Raw genomic sequence first — 17029 nt, 5'->3', positions numbered from 1 at the left:
TTTATTTAAATCTGTGTAGTATATTTTATAATTGGACACCTTTCTGCTATATTTGGGCATGACAATCCAAGCTAGTACAATGTTGACTAATCTTGATCACATAATAAATCTGATCTTATTACATAATGTCATAAAATCTATAGGTCTTACAATAACCAAGATCTATTTGATCATCTTAATCTGTTTCATATTCATGTGTCATTTGGATTTCGATAAATCGTATTTTGCTACAAATCTTTTGGATCTTGTTCAAATCTCTAAAAACTATATAAGGGGTTCTCTTCATGATCACATAATTCATAAAAAAAAAAGACTTATTACATACATTTACTAGCTAGCATTTTCTAAGAAAGGTGTTACAATAAAAATGTGGCCAACTGTGGGTTTATATGTTGCAACAATAGTAGCAATATGTTTTATTCTCTTGGTATTAAAAAGGAGGAATTCAAGAGAAAAACAAGTTGTTCTACCTCCAGGGTCTAAAGGCTTCCCTCTTATAGGAGAAACCCTTCAACTCCTTATCCCTAGTTACTCCCTAGACCTTCCCTCGTTCATTCGAACCAGAGTTCAAAGGTATGGGCCTATATTCCAAACGCGACTTGTTGGAAGGCCAGTTGTGATGTCTGCTGATCCAGGCTTCAACCGGTACATTGTGCAACAAGAAGGGAAGTCAGTTGAAATGTGGTACTTAGACACATTCTCTAAGTTATTTGCTCAAGATGGTGAAGCTAGGACTACTGCTGCTGGCCTAGTGCATAAATACCTTAGAAACCTTACTTTAAGCCATTTTGGCTCTGAAAGCCTTAGGGTAAATTTGCTCCCTCACCTTGAAAGTTTGGTTCGAAACACTCTACATGGATGGTCATCTCAGGATACCATTGATATTAAAGAATCCGCATTAACTGTACAGTTCTTCCCCCTTTTTTTTTTTTTTTTTTTTTTTTTTTTTTATCTCTTGTGTGCTAATTTAAATAAGCATATATGATTTACTTGGGACTAATTAAATTGAATTGGTTTATGTTTTATGTGAATGAAGATGACTATAGAGTTTGTAGCAAAGCAACTATTTGGATATGATTCTGACAAGAGCAAGGAGAAAATAGGGGAGAAATTTGGTAATATTACACAAGGACTTTTCTCTTTACCATTGAACATTCCTGGCACTACTTACCATAGCTGCTTAAAGGTATCCAAAACACGCGATTTTGTTACTTATTAGGCCATGTTCTCTTCACCTAATTTTTACTGAACTAACATTTTTACTGTTGTTCTGAAATGTTTTATGTACATAATCTGATTAGAGCCAAAGAGAAGTAATGGATATGATGAGGACTGCTCTAAAGGATAGGCTCACTACACCAGAGTCATATCGAGGGGATTTCCTAGATCATGCTCTGAAAGACCTCAGCACCGAGAAGTTCTTGTCCGAGGAATTTATACTACAGATTATGTTTGGACTCCTCTTTGCTAGCTCTGAATCTACCTCCATGACATTAACTTTAGTCCTCAAATTCTTGTCAGAAAATCCTCACGTCTTGAAAGAATTAGAGGTTTGTTTAGTTGATATGTCATCTATAACTTCGAGTTCTTTTCTTAAGCTTCCATAATTACAAATAAATTTCCCTTAAACAGGCTGAGCATGAGAGGATCATCATGAACAGAGAAAGCCCTGATTCTCCCCTGACTTGGGCTGAAGTGAAATCAATGACTTTCACTCTTCAAGTAAAATATACTATACTCTTTTTTTTTTTTTTTTTTTTTTTGAAACGTATACTATACTCTTATATATGCATAATTAGTCCTCTTAAAAGACCATAAAATAAAGGGTGCTATTATATGTTATGTTTAACTTATCATATACTTTTGATGCAGGTGATTAATGAATCTTTGAGACTTGGAAATGTTTCACTTGGAGTACTCAGGAGAACACTGAAAGATATCGAAATTAATGGTATACATAATTTGAAAATTAGCAATTCATATTCTTAATTTGCATTTACTTCCTTTAAAACTAGAGCTGATCATGAGCCAAGCCATGTGCTCATGAAGTTTTGCTAGGAAGATATATAAGTCCGTCGACTAAAATAGCCTATAACACACCATACTAGAAGGGTAAAGGGTTACACCACGAAAAAGTGGCAGCCCAACTCATGCTGGCCGGTTACTAAGTAAAACACTAAAACCTTCCGGATTGAGTGAAGTGATTAGTCCAATAACTCGTGCTGGCCGGTTACTATGTAAAACCTTCCTGATTGAGTGAAGTGATTAGGCCAATAAACTTAATAAGTACATAATATACTTTGCAGGGTATACAATTCCAGCAGGATGGACAATTATGTTAGTGACATCTGCATGCCAATATAACTCTGACATATACAATGATCCACTTACATTTAATCCTTGGCGCTGGAAGGTCAGTTGCCTATAAATTTAACAGAGTACATGATTATTATAAGATGATCAAACGAACCTTAATTACTCGAGTTTATTTTGTAATCATGTATTAATAACAGGAAATGCAGCCTGATGTTATAGCAAAAAACTTTATGCCATTCGGAGGAGGAACAAGGCAATGTGCAGGAGCAGATTTTGCTAAAGTGTTAATGACTATTTTTCTTCATAACCTTGTCACTAATTACAGGTAAACTTGATCTTTAATAGCTTATTTTTGTAAGAAGCTACATTAGGTGGACTTATTTTTTGATGATTTTTTGGGGGCTTTGTATGAACAGATGGGAGAAGATCAAGGGTGGAGAAATCGTTCGGACTCCCATTTTAGGATTTCGAAATGCTCTTCGTGTTAAGTTAACTAAGAAGAATTAAGCTTAAGAAGATCAAAGTCTTAGCTATATTGTTCCATATACTCTGTAATAGATGCAAGAAATGTTGTCTTCTTTCTTGGAGATTTTATTGATATTGTTTTTAATTTATACTTCTACTTCAATGCAAAAATTGTTTTAATTTCCTCCTATTCATCTTACTTTGAACAAGTATCCTTGACTGTGACGTGAAGTGTTAGGAAAATAATCCATATGTGAGTTGGAACAAGTTGTCTGATTTACCATATATGCTATTGTTATGTCAATATGACTAGAACTTATCAAAATGCTGGAATTATTTTGTTTTTATTACGGGAAAACACTAAATTAAACCACTTTCATTCAACAGAAAAAATGTCATTCTCACTCTACCCACTTTCTCTCAGTCCTCCTTCACATTTTTTTTTCTCATGGACATTTTATCAATAACTATATACAAAAAGACACACCAGCAATGACACGTGTCATCTTCGGGTGTGTCCTTAGTATTTTTTTTTTAAAATTTAGAAAATTTTATTTAAAGAAGTTATTTAAAAGAAAAGTTTTTTTTTTTTTTTTGTCAATCAGATAAACAAACAATAATATATTTACCTTTCTTATGTTATTACCCAATTAAGTACGGATTAAAAAGAAAATAAATAATCTTTTTAAAGAAGTGTATTTATGGTGGAATATAATTTATTCTACAAAGATATTAACTTTTTATTTTGTATGCCATAAATGCATAAATTAATTTATAAAAAGAAAATATGGAGTAATTAAAATAACCGTGCATGGCACGGGACCTAATCTAGTATTTATATATGAGTGGGAATTAATAATTGAATTTTTTTTATAAAAAATTCCTCATGGGCAAAAAATGCCCACGAGTGAGAGTGCTCTAAGCTTAGTTATGGTGAAAAGTCTTGAGACCCTAGGGTATACATCTTAAGGTCATATAATGACGTTTCGAATCATGTATGACCATTATATATTGTCAAAAAATTACCATGATAGGCTTGAGTTCACGAAATCGGCACAAGTTTCGAACGGGTAAATTGACCGTTATAAGGCAAATTGGCTGGTTCCACCCATCCAATTAGACTCCCGAAGCGGATTAGGGAACATGGTAAACATCTCCACAATTTTTATTTTCGGGCGATAAAAGGTCAAAAAATTCCAAAATTGAAAGCTATAATCCACGCTTTTTGAAGAATTTTTGATGTGATTCCCTCCAAAAAAAAAATGATGTGACGGGGCTCGGTGGCGAAAAGTCTTGAGACCCTAAAAGATACATCTTAGGGTCATATAATGACGTTTGGAATGGTATATGGCCATTATATGTAGTAAAAAATGTCCGTGGTAGGCTTGAGTTTACGAAATCGGTACAAGTTTCGAACGGGTAAATTGACCGTTTAAAGCAAATTGGATGGTTCCAACCACCCAATTGGACTTTCGGAGCGTATTAGAAACCATGGTAAATATCTCAGCAATTTTTATTTCAGGCGAAAAAGGTAAAATTAATTCCAAAATTGAAGGCTATTATCCATGCTTTTTGAGAAATTTTTGATGGTACGGGGACCGAGGGCGAAAATTCTTGTGACTCTAGGGGAAACATCTTAGAGTCACATAATGACGTTTGGAATCATATATGACCATTATATGTTGTCAAAAATGTTTATGGTAGGCTTGAGTTCACAAAATCTGTATATGTTTCGCACGGGTAAATTGACAGTTTTAAAACAAATTGGATGGTTCCACCCATCCAATTGGACTTCCGGAGGGTATTAGAGATCATGGTAAACATCTCGACAATTTTTATTTCCGGGTGAAAAAAGGTAAAAATAATTTCAAAATTGAAGGCTATTATCAACGCTTTTTAAGGAATTTTTGATGTTACGGGGCCTAGTGGCGAAAAGTCTTGAGACTCTAGAAGATACATCTCAGGATCATATAATGACGTTTGGAATCACATATGACGATTATATGTTGTCAAAAATGTCCGTGGTAGGCTTGAGTTTACGAAATCGGTACAAGTTTCGAATGGATAAATTGACCGTTTTAAAGCAAATTGGATGGTTCCACCCACCCAATTGTACTTCCGGAGGGTATTGGGGACCATGATAAAAATTTCGGCAATTTTTATTTTCGGGCGAAAAAAGGTCAAAAAAATTCCAAAATTAAAGGCTATAATCCACGCTTTTTGTTTTGATGTTACAGGCCCGGTGGCGAAAAGTCTTGAGACCCTAAGGGATACATCTCAGGGTCATATAATGACGTTTGGAATCATATATGACAATTATATGTTGTCAAAAATGTCCGTGGTAAGCTTGAGTTTACGAAATTGGTACAAGTTTCGAATGGGTAAATTGACTGTTTTAAAGCAAATTGGATGGTTCCACCCACCCAATTGGACTTCCGGAGGGTATTAGGGACCATGGTAAACATCTCTGCAATTTTTATTTTCGGGCGAAAAAAGGTCAAAAAAATTCTAAAATTGAAGGCTATTATGCACGCTTTTTGAGGAATTTTTGATGTTACGGGGCCCAGTGGCGAAAAGTCTTGAGTTCCTAGGGAATACATGTCAGGGTCATAATGACATTTGGAATCATATATGACGATTATATGTTGTCAAAAATGTCCGTGGTAGGCTTGAGTTTACGAAATCGGTACAAGTTTCGAAAGGTAAATTGACCGTTTTAAAGCAAATTGGATGGTTCCACCTACACAATTGGACTTCCAGAGGGTATTAGGGACAATGGTAAACATCTCGGCAATTTTTATTTTCGGGTGAAAAAAGGTCAAAAATTTTCCAAAATTGAAGGTTATAATCCACGCTTTTTAAGGAATTTTTATATCACGGGGCCTGATGGAGAAAAATCTCGAGACCCTAGGGGATAAATCTCAGGGTCATATAATGAAGTTTGGAATCATATATGACGATTATATGTTGTAAAAAATGTCCGTGGTAGCCTCGAGTTTACGAAATCAGTACAAGTTTCAAATGGGTAAATTGACCGTTTTAAAGCAAATTGGATGGTTCCATCCACCCAATTGGACTTTTGGAGGGCATTAGAAACCATGATAAACATCTCGGCAATTTTTATATTCGGGCGAAAAAAGATCAAAAAAATTCTTAAATTGAAGGCTATAATCCACACTTTTTAAGGAATTTTTTATTTTACGGGGCCCGGTGGCGAAAAATCTTGAGACTCCAAGGGGATAGATCTCAAGGTCATGTAAAGACGTTTGGAATCATATATGACGATTATATGTTGTCAAAAACGTCCGTGGTTTGCTTGAGTTTACGAATCGGTACAAGTTTCGAACGGGTAATTTGACCGTTTTAAAGAAAATTGGATGGTTCCACACACCCAATTGGACTTCCGGAGGGTATTAGGGACCATGGTAAACATATCTGCAATTTTTATTTTCGGGCGAAAAAAGGTAAAAAACAATTCAAAAATTGAAAGCTATTATCAATGATTTTTGAGGAATTTTTTATGTCACGGTGCCCGGTGGCAAAAAGTCTTGAGACCCTAGGGGATACATCTCAGGTTCATATAATGACGTTTTGAATCATATATGACGATTATATGTTGTCAAAAATGTTCGTGGTAGGCTTGAGTTTACCAATTCTGTACAAGTTTCGAACGGGTAAATTGACCGTTTTAAAGGAAATTGGATGGTTCCACCCACCTAATTGGACATCCGGAGGATATTAGGGACCATGATAAACATCTCGGCAATTTTTATTTTCGGGCGAAAAAAGGTAAAAAAAATTCAAAAATTGAAGGCTATTATCCATGCTTTTTGAGTAATTTTTGATGTTACGGGGCCCGGTGGCGAAAAGTCTTGAGGCCCTAGGGGATACATCTCAGGGTCATATAATGACGTTTGGAATTATATATGACGATTATATGTTGTCAAAAATGTCCGTGGTAGGCTTGAGTTTACGAAATCGGTACAAGTTTCGAGTGGGTAAATTGACCGTTTTAAAGCAAATTGGATGGTTCCACCCACACAATTGGACTTCCAGAGGGTATTATGGACAATGTTAAGCATCTCGGCAATTATTTTCGGGCGAAAAAAGGTCAAAAAAATTCCAAAATTGAAGGCTATTATCCACGCTTTTTGAGGAATTTTTTATATTACGGGGCCCAATGGCGAAAAATCTTGAGACCCTAGGGGATACATCTCAGGGTCATATAATGAAGTTTGGAATCATATATGACGATTATATGTTGTTGAAAATGTCCGTGGTAGACTTGAGTTTACCAAATCGGTACAAGTTTCGAACGGGTAGATTGACTGTTTTAAGGCAAATTGGATTATTCCACCCATCCAATTGGACTTTCGGAGGGTATTAGAGACCATGGTAAACATCTCGGCAATTTTCGGACGAAAGATGGTCAAATAATTCCAAAATTGAAGACTATTATCCACACGTTTTGAGATATTTTTGATGTGGCGGGGCCCAGTGGCAAAAGAAGACCTTAAGTGATACATTTTAGGGTCATGTAATGACGTTTGGAATCATATATGACCATTATATGTTGTCAAAAATGTTCGTGGTAGGCTTGAGTTTACGAAATCGGTACAAATTTCGAACGGGTAAATTGACCGTTGTAAGGCAAATTGAATGGTTCCACCCACCCTATTGGACTCACAGAGGGTATTAGTGACCATGGTAAATATCTCTGCAATTTTTATTTCTGGTTAAAAAATGGTCAAAAAATTCCAATATTGAAGGCTTATCCACGCTTATTGAGGAATTATTGATGTTATGGGGCCCGGTATCGAAAAGTCTTGAGAGTTGAGACCCTAGGGGATATATCTTAGGGTCATATAATGACGTTTGGAATCATACATGACCATTATATATTGTCAAAATGTCCGTGGTAGACTTGAGTTCACGAAATCGGTACATGTTTTAAACGGTAAGTTGACCGTTTTAAGGCAAATTGAATGGTGTAAGACAGTACAAGATACCAAAAACAATAATCAATCCAAAAAAAAAAACATGCCTATATTATTCAAGCCTCTCCTCTTAATCAAATTACCCAAAGAAAAGGGTTAATAATTGGGCCACATATTCGCGGTGTCAATCAATATAAAGAGGGTGTTTCATTTGAGAACCTGCTCATTTAAGATAAGCCTATAGTTACAAAGCTATCATATATATTCCATCCTTTGTATTACACAAAAACAATGGAAAGAAAAGTTTGCATATTCTCTGTAATTGATACAAGAAATGTTGTTTTCTTTCTTGGAGATTTTATTGATATTGTTATTAATTTGTACTTCTACTTCAATGCAAAAATTGTTTTAATTTCCTTGACTGTGACGTGAAGTGTTAGGAAAATAACCTACATGTGAGTTGGGACAAGTTGTCTGATCTACCATACATGCTATTGTTATGTCAATATGACTAGAACTTATCAAAATGCTGGAATTATTTTGTTTTTATTACCGAAAAACACTACTTAGACCACTCTCATTTAATAGCTTCTTTTTGTAAGAAGCTACTTTTGGTGGACTTATGATTTTTGGGGGGCTTTGTATGAACGGATGGGAGAAGATCAAGAATGGAGAAATCGTTCGGACTCCCATTTTAGGATTCCGAAATGCTCTTCGTGTTAAGTTAAGAAGAATTAAGCTTAAGAAGTTCAAAGTCTTAGTTATATTGTTCTGAATACTCTGTATTTGATACAAGAAATTAGAAATGTTTATTTCTTTCTTGGAGATTGTTGTTAATTTGTACCTCTAGCTACTTCAATGCAAAAATAGTTTTTCTCCTATTCATCTTACTTTCAACAAGTATCCTTAACTATTAAATCAAGCTAAGGTTTATTATATCGATTTCTAAACTGTGACTTGAAGTGTTAATGACCCACATGTGAGTTGGGACAAGTTGTCTAAACTAATCTACCTTACATGCTATTGTTATGTCGATATGACTAGAACTTATCAAAATGCTGGAATTATTTTGTTTTTATTACCGAAAAACACTACTTAGACCACTCTCATTCATGGGCAAAAAAAGAATGTCATTGTCACTCTATCCACTTTCTCATTCATCTTTGCCATTTTTCCTCAAGGACAATTTATATTTACAACTTCTCACGCATTCACGAGTGGGAAGCAATAATTCGATTTTTGTTAAAAAAATAATTTTCCTCATGGGCAAAAAATGCCCACGAGTGAGAGTGCTCTAAGCTTACTACTATATGTATAAGATAGTACAAGATACCAAAAACAATAACTTATCCGATCCAAAAACAAAAAAATCACATGCCTATATTATTGTTAGATATTCAAGCCTCTCCTCTTAATCAAACTACCCAAAGAAAAGGGTTAATAATTGGACCACATTTTCGTAGTGTCAATCAATATAAAGAAAGAGGCTAGGTTATTTCATTTGAGAACATGGTCATTTAAGATAAGCCTATAGTTACAAAGCTATCATATTCCATACTTTGCATTACACAAAAACAATGGAAAGAAAAGTTTGCATAGTAGGAGCAGGCATTAGTGGCTTATTAGCATGCAAGTATGCCCTTTCTAAGGGCTTCCACCCCATTGTTTTCGAGTCTCGTAGCGCCATTGGTGGTGTTTGGACTCAAACTGTGGAGACTACTAAGCTTCAAACTCCTAAACCATTGTTCCAATTCTCTGATTACCCTTGGCCTTCTTCTTTGGAACAACTTCATCCTGATAAAAATCAAGTTATTGATTACATAAGATCATATGCTAAGCATTTTGATTTGCTTAAACATGTTAGATTTAATACAAAGGTTGTTAGTATTAAGTATGAAGGTCCATCCCATGAAGAAATTCAATCTTGGGCTCTTTGGGGTGGTAATGGTGATCCCTTTGGTAATAAGGGCAAATGGACCGTCAACATCCAACATCTCCTTAATCAATCCACTGAGGTAAATTTTTTTTATATTGTTTCCAATATTTGTTTTTATGTACTTGCTCTATCTTTAGTTTTTTTGCTCTGAATAGAAAATGCAAAAAAAAAAACTCGTCTTAATTTAGTTGAGTCATTTCTTTTGTAAAGATTAAAAGACAAACATTAAACATTATTAACAAAGGAGTATTTAATACTCCGTATCTCATAAACAATACTACTTTGTTGCAAGTGATACTCCCTCCGTTTTTAAATACTTGCTCCATTTCTCCATGCGCGGAGTTTTAGGAGAAATTGAAGAAAGTAATAAAATATGGAGGTAGGGGGGTTGGTGGAAGAATAAAAAAATGTAAAAGGTAAAAGTAGTGGGGAGAATTGGAGGAGAGAGAATATATGTTGAGTCCACTAGGTGAGAGAAATTAATTAATTATTGTAAAGATTTCCAAATAAGAAAATGGAACAAGTATTTAAAAACGGCCGAAAAAAAAAAGTGGAACAAGTATTTTAAAACGGAGGGAGTATAAAATAGTGGCAGTATATTTTTTGAATAATCACAATAAAATAAATTTAACATGGTCTGTTATAAATTTATAATTGTATTTGACTTGTAAATTGTTACTACAATCAGAAAGTGAAAAGATGTGCTTTCAAGTTTCAACATATAAATTGCAATCTTCATTCAATATTTATAATTATAATACTATCTCCGTTACAAATTATATGCAACGATTAGACATTTTCCCTCTCTACCTTATAATCGTTGCACCTGTAACGGAGGTAGTATCACTTTATATACCATAAAAAGGACAAGTTGATACTATGTGATTGATGATTGATGACTGGCTTTGGAAAGGGGCATTTTAGTGTCTCATGCCATAAATTATCAACCAACGGAAAATGACGAGTAGACAAGGTTCTTGATAGTAATGGCCAAATTGGGGGCCATATGATTTTTTCATATTTTTTTTCACGGGTGCCATGTGATTTAATTCTGTATCATAGTACAATGGAGAAATAATAACCAAAAGCCATAAAAAAAAAATCGTGTGGTTGGAATTAGAATGAGTAATATTCCCCCCGTTTCTTTTTAGTTGACGCATTTATTTAGTCATGTTTGCCAATGAACAAATCAAATCGTTAATATCTTTAGTTACCGATAAGTAAAAATTATAAAAAGTTGATATTTTGAAAATATATACCGTGACGAATCTAACAACACCGCACATGACTATATTTTTCATTACATATAAATCACAAAATATGGTCAAAGGGGAGTGTGTGAATAGTGCTAAAGTCAAAACACGTCAATTAATAAAAAAACTGAGGTAGAATATATATATATCGAATAGTTGTAGGTCTGTCGGCAAACAATTGTGTCGATTTTGTTTTATATGTCGTGTTCATTTGTTATTAATCACAAAATTATCAAAAACTATGTAAAACATAAGATAATTTTATAATTTGATTAATCTATCAAATCAGCTCGTGTTCAGGTTGATTTTGTGTTGTAATTAAACCCTTAATATATCACATACAATTAAATGATTAAGAACGATTGGTTTATTAAAAGTGTATAATTAGAGTGATGTTGCAAATTGTATGGTTTATATTAATGACGCAGGTAATGGAAGTAGATTTTGTGATCTTGTGTGTTGGACGATTCAGCGATCTACCGAACATACCACAGTTTCCTTCAGGCAAAGGGCCAGAGGTATTTCAAGGGAAGGTCATGCATTCTATGGATTATTCTGCCTTGGACTATCAATCTGCTACAAATTTAATCAAAGGAAAACGAGTTACCGTGATTGGCTTCCAAAAATCTGCTCTTGACATTGCTATGGAGTGTTCGATTGCCAATGGTACGTAATTGCATATAAAATATGTACAAGTTGGTCATGTACGTGTTTCATATTAGCTAGTTATGTGACAACTAAATTTGAAAATTATATAATGTGTCGCATATGTTCTAAATGACGAAAAAGTAACGCAAGATGTTGGGTGCAGGAGTAGAACATCCGTGCACGGTAATATGCAGGACTCCGCATTGGAATTTACCAGACCTCTTTCCTTGGGGAATTCCTATCACAAGCTTGTATATGAACCGTTTTTCGGAATTCTTGCTACATAAGCCCAGAGAGGGGCCTCTACTTAGTCTCTTAGCGACACTACTTTCACCTCTAGTACGTACTAGGCTCTTTCTTTGATCTTGATTCGTGAATAACTGAATATATGTTCATAATCTTTAGTAGTGTAAGTGTGTAACAATGTACGTTCTTTATTTCCTTGCAGAGATGGGGAATTAGCAAATTTGTCGAAAGTTATATATTGAACAGACATCCTCTGAAGAAATTCGACATGGTACCGGACCATAGCTTCCTACAAGAAGTTAACTCTTGTAAGTTCTCAATAGTCCCAGATGGGTTTTATGACAATGTTGAGAAAGGAAGTATTATTTTGAAAAGATCCCCTGCCTTTAGCTTCTTTGAAAAGGGTGTTAAACTCGACGATAGTATTAAATCGACGAAGCCTATTAAGAGTGACTTGGTTATTTTTGCTACGGGATACAAGGGTGATAAAAAGCTCAAAGACATTTTTGAATCTTCCGAATTTAAGGATTACATGTTTGGCTCCTCCAATGAAACACTTCCATTGTACAGGTTCGTATAATCTTATGCTTTATATATGTCAAAAATCTCTTCAATGAAACCTTTGTTATATTCTCATTAGATGATCTTTTGAGACAACGACGACATCAAAGTTAGATTAGCTTATTAAAGTTTATAATGTACGTCATGATGAACTTGTAGGGAATGTATCCATCCACGAATTCCACAACTTGGAGTGATTGGATTTTCGGAGAGCTTAGCAAACTTGTACACTTCGGAAATAAGATGTCGTTGGTTATTCGAACTACTCGATGGCAAATTTAAGTTGCCAAGTATTGAAGAGATGGAGAAAGATGTTATAGAATGGGAGAAGTTTATGAAGAGGTACTCAGGCAAGTATTACAGAGGATCTTGCATTGGAGCTTTGCATATTTGTTATAATGATCAACTTTGCATTGACATGGGCTTGAACCCAAAGAGAAAGTACGGATTTTGGGCTGAGTTGTTCGAGCCATACGGCCCAATGGACTATGCTTAAAACTAAATTTACTGCCTTAATTAGAAGGCATAGTTATATTCACTAGTATATTGTATTGTATGTAAGATTGTAAGCTAATATTTTTGACAACATACTAGATTTTTTTTTTTAGGGTCTAAATGAGGAACAAGGACATTACACATGAGGAATGAGGTTGAATCTACGAACTATTGTAAACTAGGCCTCAACTCAAGTTTTGCCCAATTTGGTTACTTGGATCGAGTTAGGTGAGATTGGATCGGGGCCTATTTCAAAGTTGAGTCAAGCTAAATTATTATGTCCATATAAGTCGAAATTTGAAATGGGTTTTAGTCAAGTCAGATTGGATTATGTCGATTTGTGACACCTCTAAATATAACATATGTATTAAATTTGGCATGTGAAATAATTGTGAATAGGAAAAGTACAATATATGTACTGTATAATTTGGCAGGTATAATACTTGTGCAAGCACATGATCACTAATCTAATTACTAGTACTAATAATCTACGTAGTATGTTACAAGTGTCACGATTCCTCAGATAACACTAATTTAAACCAATTTAATAATGAATGATAAACAATAATAAGTTTTTGTGAATGTGTGATATCATGTTAAGTATATTAAATTAAACTTTGGTTTTAATGTTTTGCTCTACAAGGACTCGAAGGGAAAAGATCAATTCCAGGTAAAAAGTGAAGTGCTAGGTGTGTTATAGCAAGTTAATCCAGGGATAAAATAGATTATAGTATCATATCAATTTTAGTATGGAAATCCAAATCAACCAATGTTCTTTGGAATTGCAAGTTTTTTTTTAATAAATTAGATCAATTTTTTGAAACGTGTGTTATTCCAATCAAATCAAACAACGATTTTGTGCTATATCCGATTCGCATCTCACTGACTTTAGTATGACTAATAAGTGTGAGAAATTGTTGATTCCGAGATATATTAAAGAAATACAAAATTGTCGGAACACCAAGTTTTGGGATAATTAAATTTTCATTCGGAGAGATATAACAATTAATTTTGAACTTCAACTAAGGCTGGCACTCTTCACAGTAAATACGTCATGTCATAATGCCACATCACATCCAAAGTATATGTGTCACGTAAGCTTACCATCATTTAACAAAATAAAACATACTTTAGGCTAGTTTCGAACCCAAAACCTCAGATACATAAATGTGATACGTTTACTATCTCAACCAACTTTAATTAATGTTTTAAATTTCATATAATAATATATATTCTATTCATTTATTAAGTACATTAGAGGTGATGTGAATTAGGTGATTCATTTATTTTTCACAAGACGAGAATATAAATGCATATGAGGTTAAAAAAAAAAAAAGTGACAACCGAGACAACGCTCGAACCACACACTATATATAAATAGTTGAACATAATTACCTTATTATAGAAATACACAAATTAGTAACCCGGAGCATCGCCCGGGACACACACTAATTATATATATTATTATAATGTTGCAAGTGTCATCATTTCCGACAAGGCAATACTAGTTCAACTTGTTGGCGAACTATAAATTGTCTTGTTTATTATGCATACATAATAAACATGATTATACTAAGTACAATGTAGAAATAAAACCATCCCAAATGGAAAGGAAAGTAGTGGGTATAGTAGGAGCAGGAATTAGTGGGATAATCATGGTAAGGAAGTTTTGCTATCATCTTTTGGTTCCTCATTTACTTAAGTTGTGTTCAATTAAAGCGGAATGTGTGAATGTTTTTAGGTCTATGCTATTCTAAATGGTGTAACAAGTCTTGGAGTGTATTCATACTACGTTTCCCTCCTGGCCTGGCTTGGTTGCTGCTCATAGTGGTGCTCGGTTTCTTTGTGCACCTGCTCGATGATGTGATTGACACAATATATGTATGCTATGCCATTGACCGAGACAGAGCAGAGGTTAATTAGCCTGAAGTCCATAATATTTATGTGCAGCAGGAGTATCCGAACACCACCACTCAACGTGTAAATTATCATTCTACAATTTCTTTTTAGTCTTTTTGTTCTGGTGTGGTCTGATTTCATCTCTGTATTCTGTAATTCTAATTTGTTATCCCACTTTGTAACACTTGGTGGGTTAGTTGTGCATATCCTCTGTTCATTTGTAGAATTCGAGTTATCTAACAATAAATTGAATAATTGAAGAGGTAATCTTCAAAGAAGTATGAAAAGTTGTGCTTCCCTTGGCAACTTTACTACGAGTACATTTTATTGGCTTTCCTAATGTTTTCCATTTCAGTTGTGAGATTCAATACTTCCATATTTTGACACTACACCTATTGATGATTATCTCTTAATTGAATATGGTTGTTTGGTCATTTTTTCCATGTTAGTCCTCCATCCGCTAATAAGTATGTTACAACTGGTGGAAAATCTGTAAAACAATTATTCTTCATTCATGTTGTGATAATCGCAATATTTTTGTTAAAAACATAAAAAGAAAATAGAATAAAAGTTGCAACACTTTGATTTGTATAAATATACTAGTATCAGGGTATAAAGTAAATTTTCATTCCGAAGAAGACATTCTAACCATATATGCAAGAATAGGGTACACCACTAAAACAAAAGAGAGTAATAAGTCAATGATTTCCATTATTGGTATATAATCCTATCAAATTCACAATCGGTGAAATGAGAAAGAAAAAGGGTGAGTAATAGTCCAACTATTGAGTTACACCCATAAGATTCGAAGAAGCTCAAGATGTTTGATGTTTCCTCTATCACCATGCCTTCCAAATGCATAATGCCATGGACTCGTTTCAAATCATGATCACTCACAAACATTTGCATATGTTTGATAATTACCTTATGACAATGAGAGATTATAAGCCTTCTAAACACGTTTTCTTTCGCTACATCCACTAGAAACATGCTGCAAACTAATGGAGAAATTCATGGGCCAGCTTCGCTTCTATATTCAATGTAGCCATCCATCCATCATCACCATTCACACCCTCGAGTTTAGAACTTATCCTTTTTACTAGGGTACTTCTACAGTTCTACGTTGTTTTATAAGTTTATATATAAAAAAACACCGTATTTGTATAATTGAACATCTACATGATTATTGAGAATGAGTAAATATCAATTTATCTTGACACATGTGTTAAGTGTACAGACACGCGCTCATACACAGATATATAGCTCGGATTCTCTCTATACCTACTCTTACTACACCCTAATAATTCGTTAGAAGTAATTAGCTCTTTAATTTAAGTCAATGATTTTGATAATGGAAAAAAGATTAGTAGGTTAGCCTGGCCAATAATTAAAATAGGATTCTCTTAATAATAAGATATAATATTAGCATTGTAGCTAAATCGAGTTGATGGTCTTGATAGAGTATAAAACATATTCTTGGGCCTCAACTATCAGCTTAAGCTTTTGGTTGAGTTGGTTTACTAACATGGTATCAAGAGCCTGCGTGACACAAAAGGTCACGGGTTCGAATCTCATCTGCCCCTCCTTCAAAGTGGAATTAATTCGCACCAGGTATGGGTGGGCCTGTATAGCATCCACATTTCAAGCCCAAAGGGCCTTTCATATGAGGGGAGTGATAGAGTATAAAACATTTTCATGGGTCTCAACCATCAGCTTAAACTTTTGGTTGAGTTGGTCCACTAACAGGTCTGATGGGACATCCAATATGCATGAGGGCCTTGTCGTCCCATCACATACACATAAACATACATCCACATCCTTCCATAAAACTATATGCAAAGCATAACATATACTTAGAATTTAGTGTTTGTTACTTTGCAAAATTTCCATTCATACATGATTCTCCATCATTCTATGTCTTCTCGTTTCCTCTTCCACGTTTATTAATTATATTACAGTAACTAGCGGTTAGTAGTAGAAGTAAAGTCGTCTTCTTTCCATTATTGTCATTAAAAATATATGTAATGTTTTGGATATAGTTGCCATCCAGGGGCCAGGGCTATTACAGGCCATACAGCTACTTGCCCCAGCCCAACTTATTTTTATTTTTATTTTCTTGACATTCTTATTGAAATAATCGAAATTTGGGGATGTGTATGTTATCGATCTTACTGAATCCAACAAATCTGTAATTGCATGCAAACCTTCCTGCCCCCCAAAAATGTACTGTTTGCCAAAATAGTATATCTTGTGCAAGTGATTAAGTCCATCTA

The 17029-nt window shown here is 34.4% G+C and overlaps 2 protein-coding genes across 2 annotated transcripts; both read left to right on the top strand.

Moving 5' to 3' along the window:
- The first annotated feature begins 367 nt into the window (after positions 1-367).
- LOC145621567 (beta-amyrin 16-alpha-hydroxylase CYP87D16-like) lies at positions 368-2833 on the top strand. The gene is made up of 8 exons (XM_081676293.1): positions 368-904; positions 1037-1186; positions 1302-1550; positions 1633-1722; positions 1873-1951; positions 2307-2413; positions 2514-2641; positions 2733-2833. The coding sequence occupies exons 1-8, from the start codon at positions 368-370 to the stop codon at positions 2821-2823; spliced, it is 1431 nt and encodes a 476-aa protein (XP_081532419.1). The 3' UTR covers positions 2824-2833.
- Positions 2834-9257: 6424 nt separating this feature from the next.
- On the top strand, positions 9258-12869 carry LOC145621429 (putative flavin-containing monooxygenase 1). The gene is made up of 5 exons (XM_081676159.1): positions 9258-9733; positions 11336-11573; positions 11719-11894; positions 12004-12371; positions 12522-12869. Exons 1-5 carry the CDS (start codon positions 9296-9298, stop codon positions 12856-12858), a joined length of 1557 nt encoding a protein of 518 aa, XP_081532285.1. The 5' UTR covers positions 9258-9295; the 3' UTR covers positions 12859-12869.
- The last annotated feature ends 4160 nt before the right edge of the window (positions 12870-17029 follow it).

This window comes from Chenopodium album, chromosome 27 (genome assembly GCF_948465745.1).
Source record: "Chenopodium album chromosome 27, dcCheAlbu1.1, whole genome shotgun sequence".
NCBI lineage: Eukaryota > Viridiplantae > Streptophyta > Magnoliopsida > Caryophyllales > Amaranthaceae > Chenopodium > Chenopodium album.
This window is presented reverse-complemented; position numbering and strand designations above follow the sequence as displayed.

What these genes read in the sequence shown, in the direction of transcription:
- LOC145621567 (XM_081676293.1), top strand. Translation starts at nt 368, where the DNA reads ATGTGGCCAACTGTGGGTTTATATGTTGCAACAATAGTAGCAATATGT. An exon ending in ACGTCTTGAAAGAATTAGAG is followed by an intron (nt 1,551 to 1,632) that starts GTTTGTTTAGTT and finishes TCCCTTAAACAG; the next exon opens with GCTGAGCATGAGAGGATCAT. An exon ending in TTAATCCTTGGCGCTGGAAG is followed by an intron (nt 2,414 to 2,513) that starts GTCAGTTGCCTA and finishes TATTAATAACAG; the next exon opens with GAAATGCAGCCTGATGTTAT.
- LOC145621429 (XM_081676159.1), top strand. Translation starts at nt 9,296, where the DNA reads ATGGAAAGAAAAGTTTGCATAGTAGGAGCAGGCATTAGTGGCTTATTA. An exon ending in TCCTTAATCAATCCACTGAG is followed by an intron (nt 9,734 to 11,335) that starts GTAAATTTTTTT and finishes TTAATGACGCAG; the next exon opens with GTAATGGAAGTAGATTTTGT. An exon ending in CGACACTACTTTCACCTCTA is followed by an intron (nt 11,895 to 12,003) that starts GTACGTACTAGG and finishes ATTTCCTTGCAG; the next exon opens with AGATGGGGAATTAGCAAATT.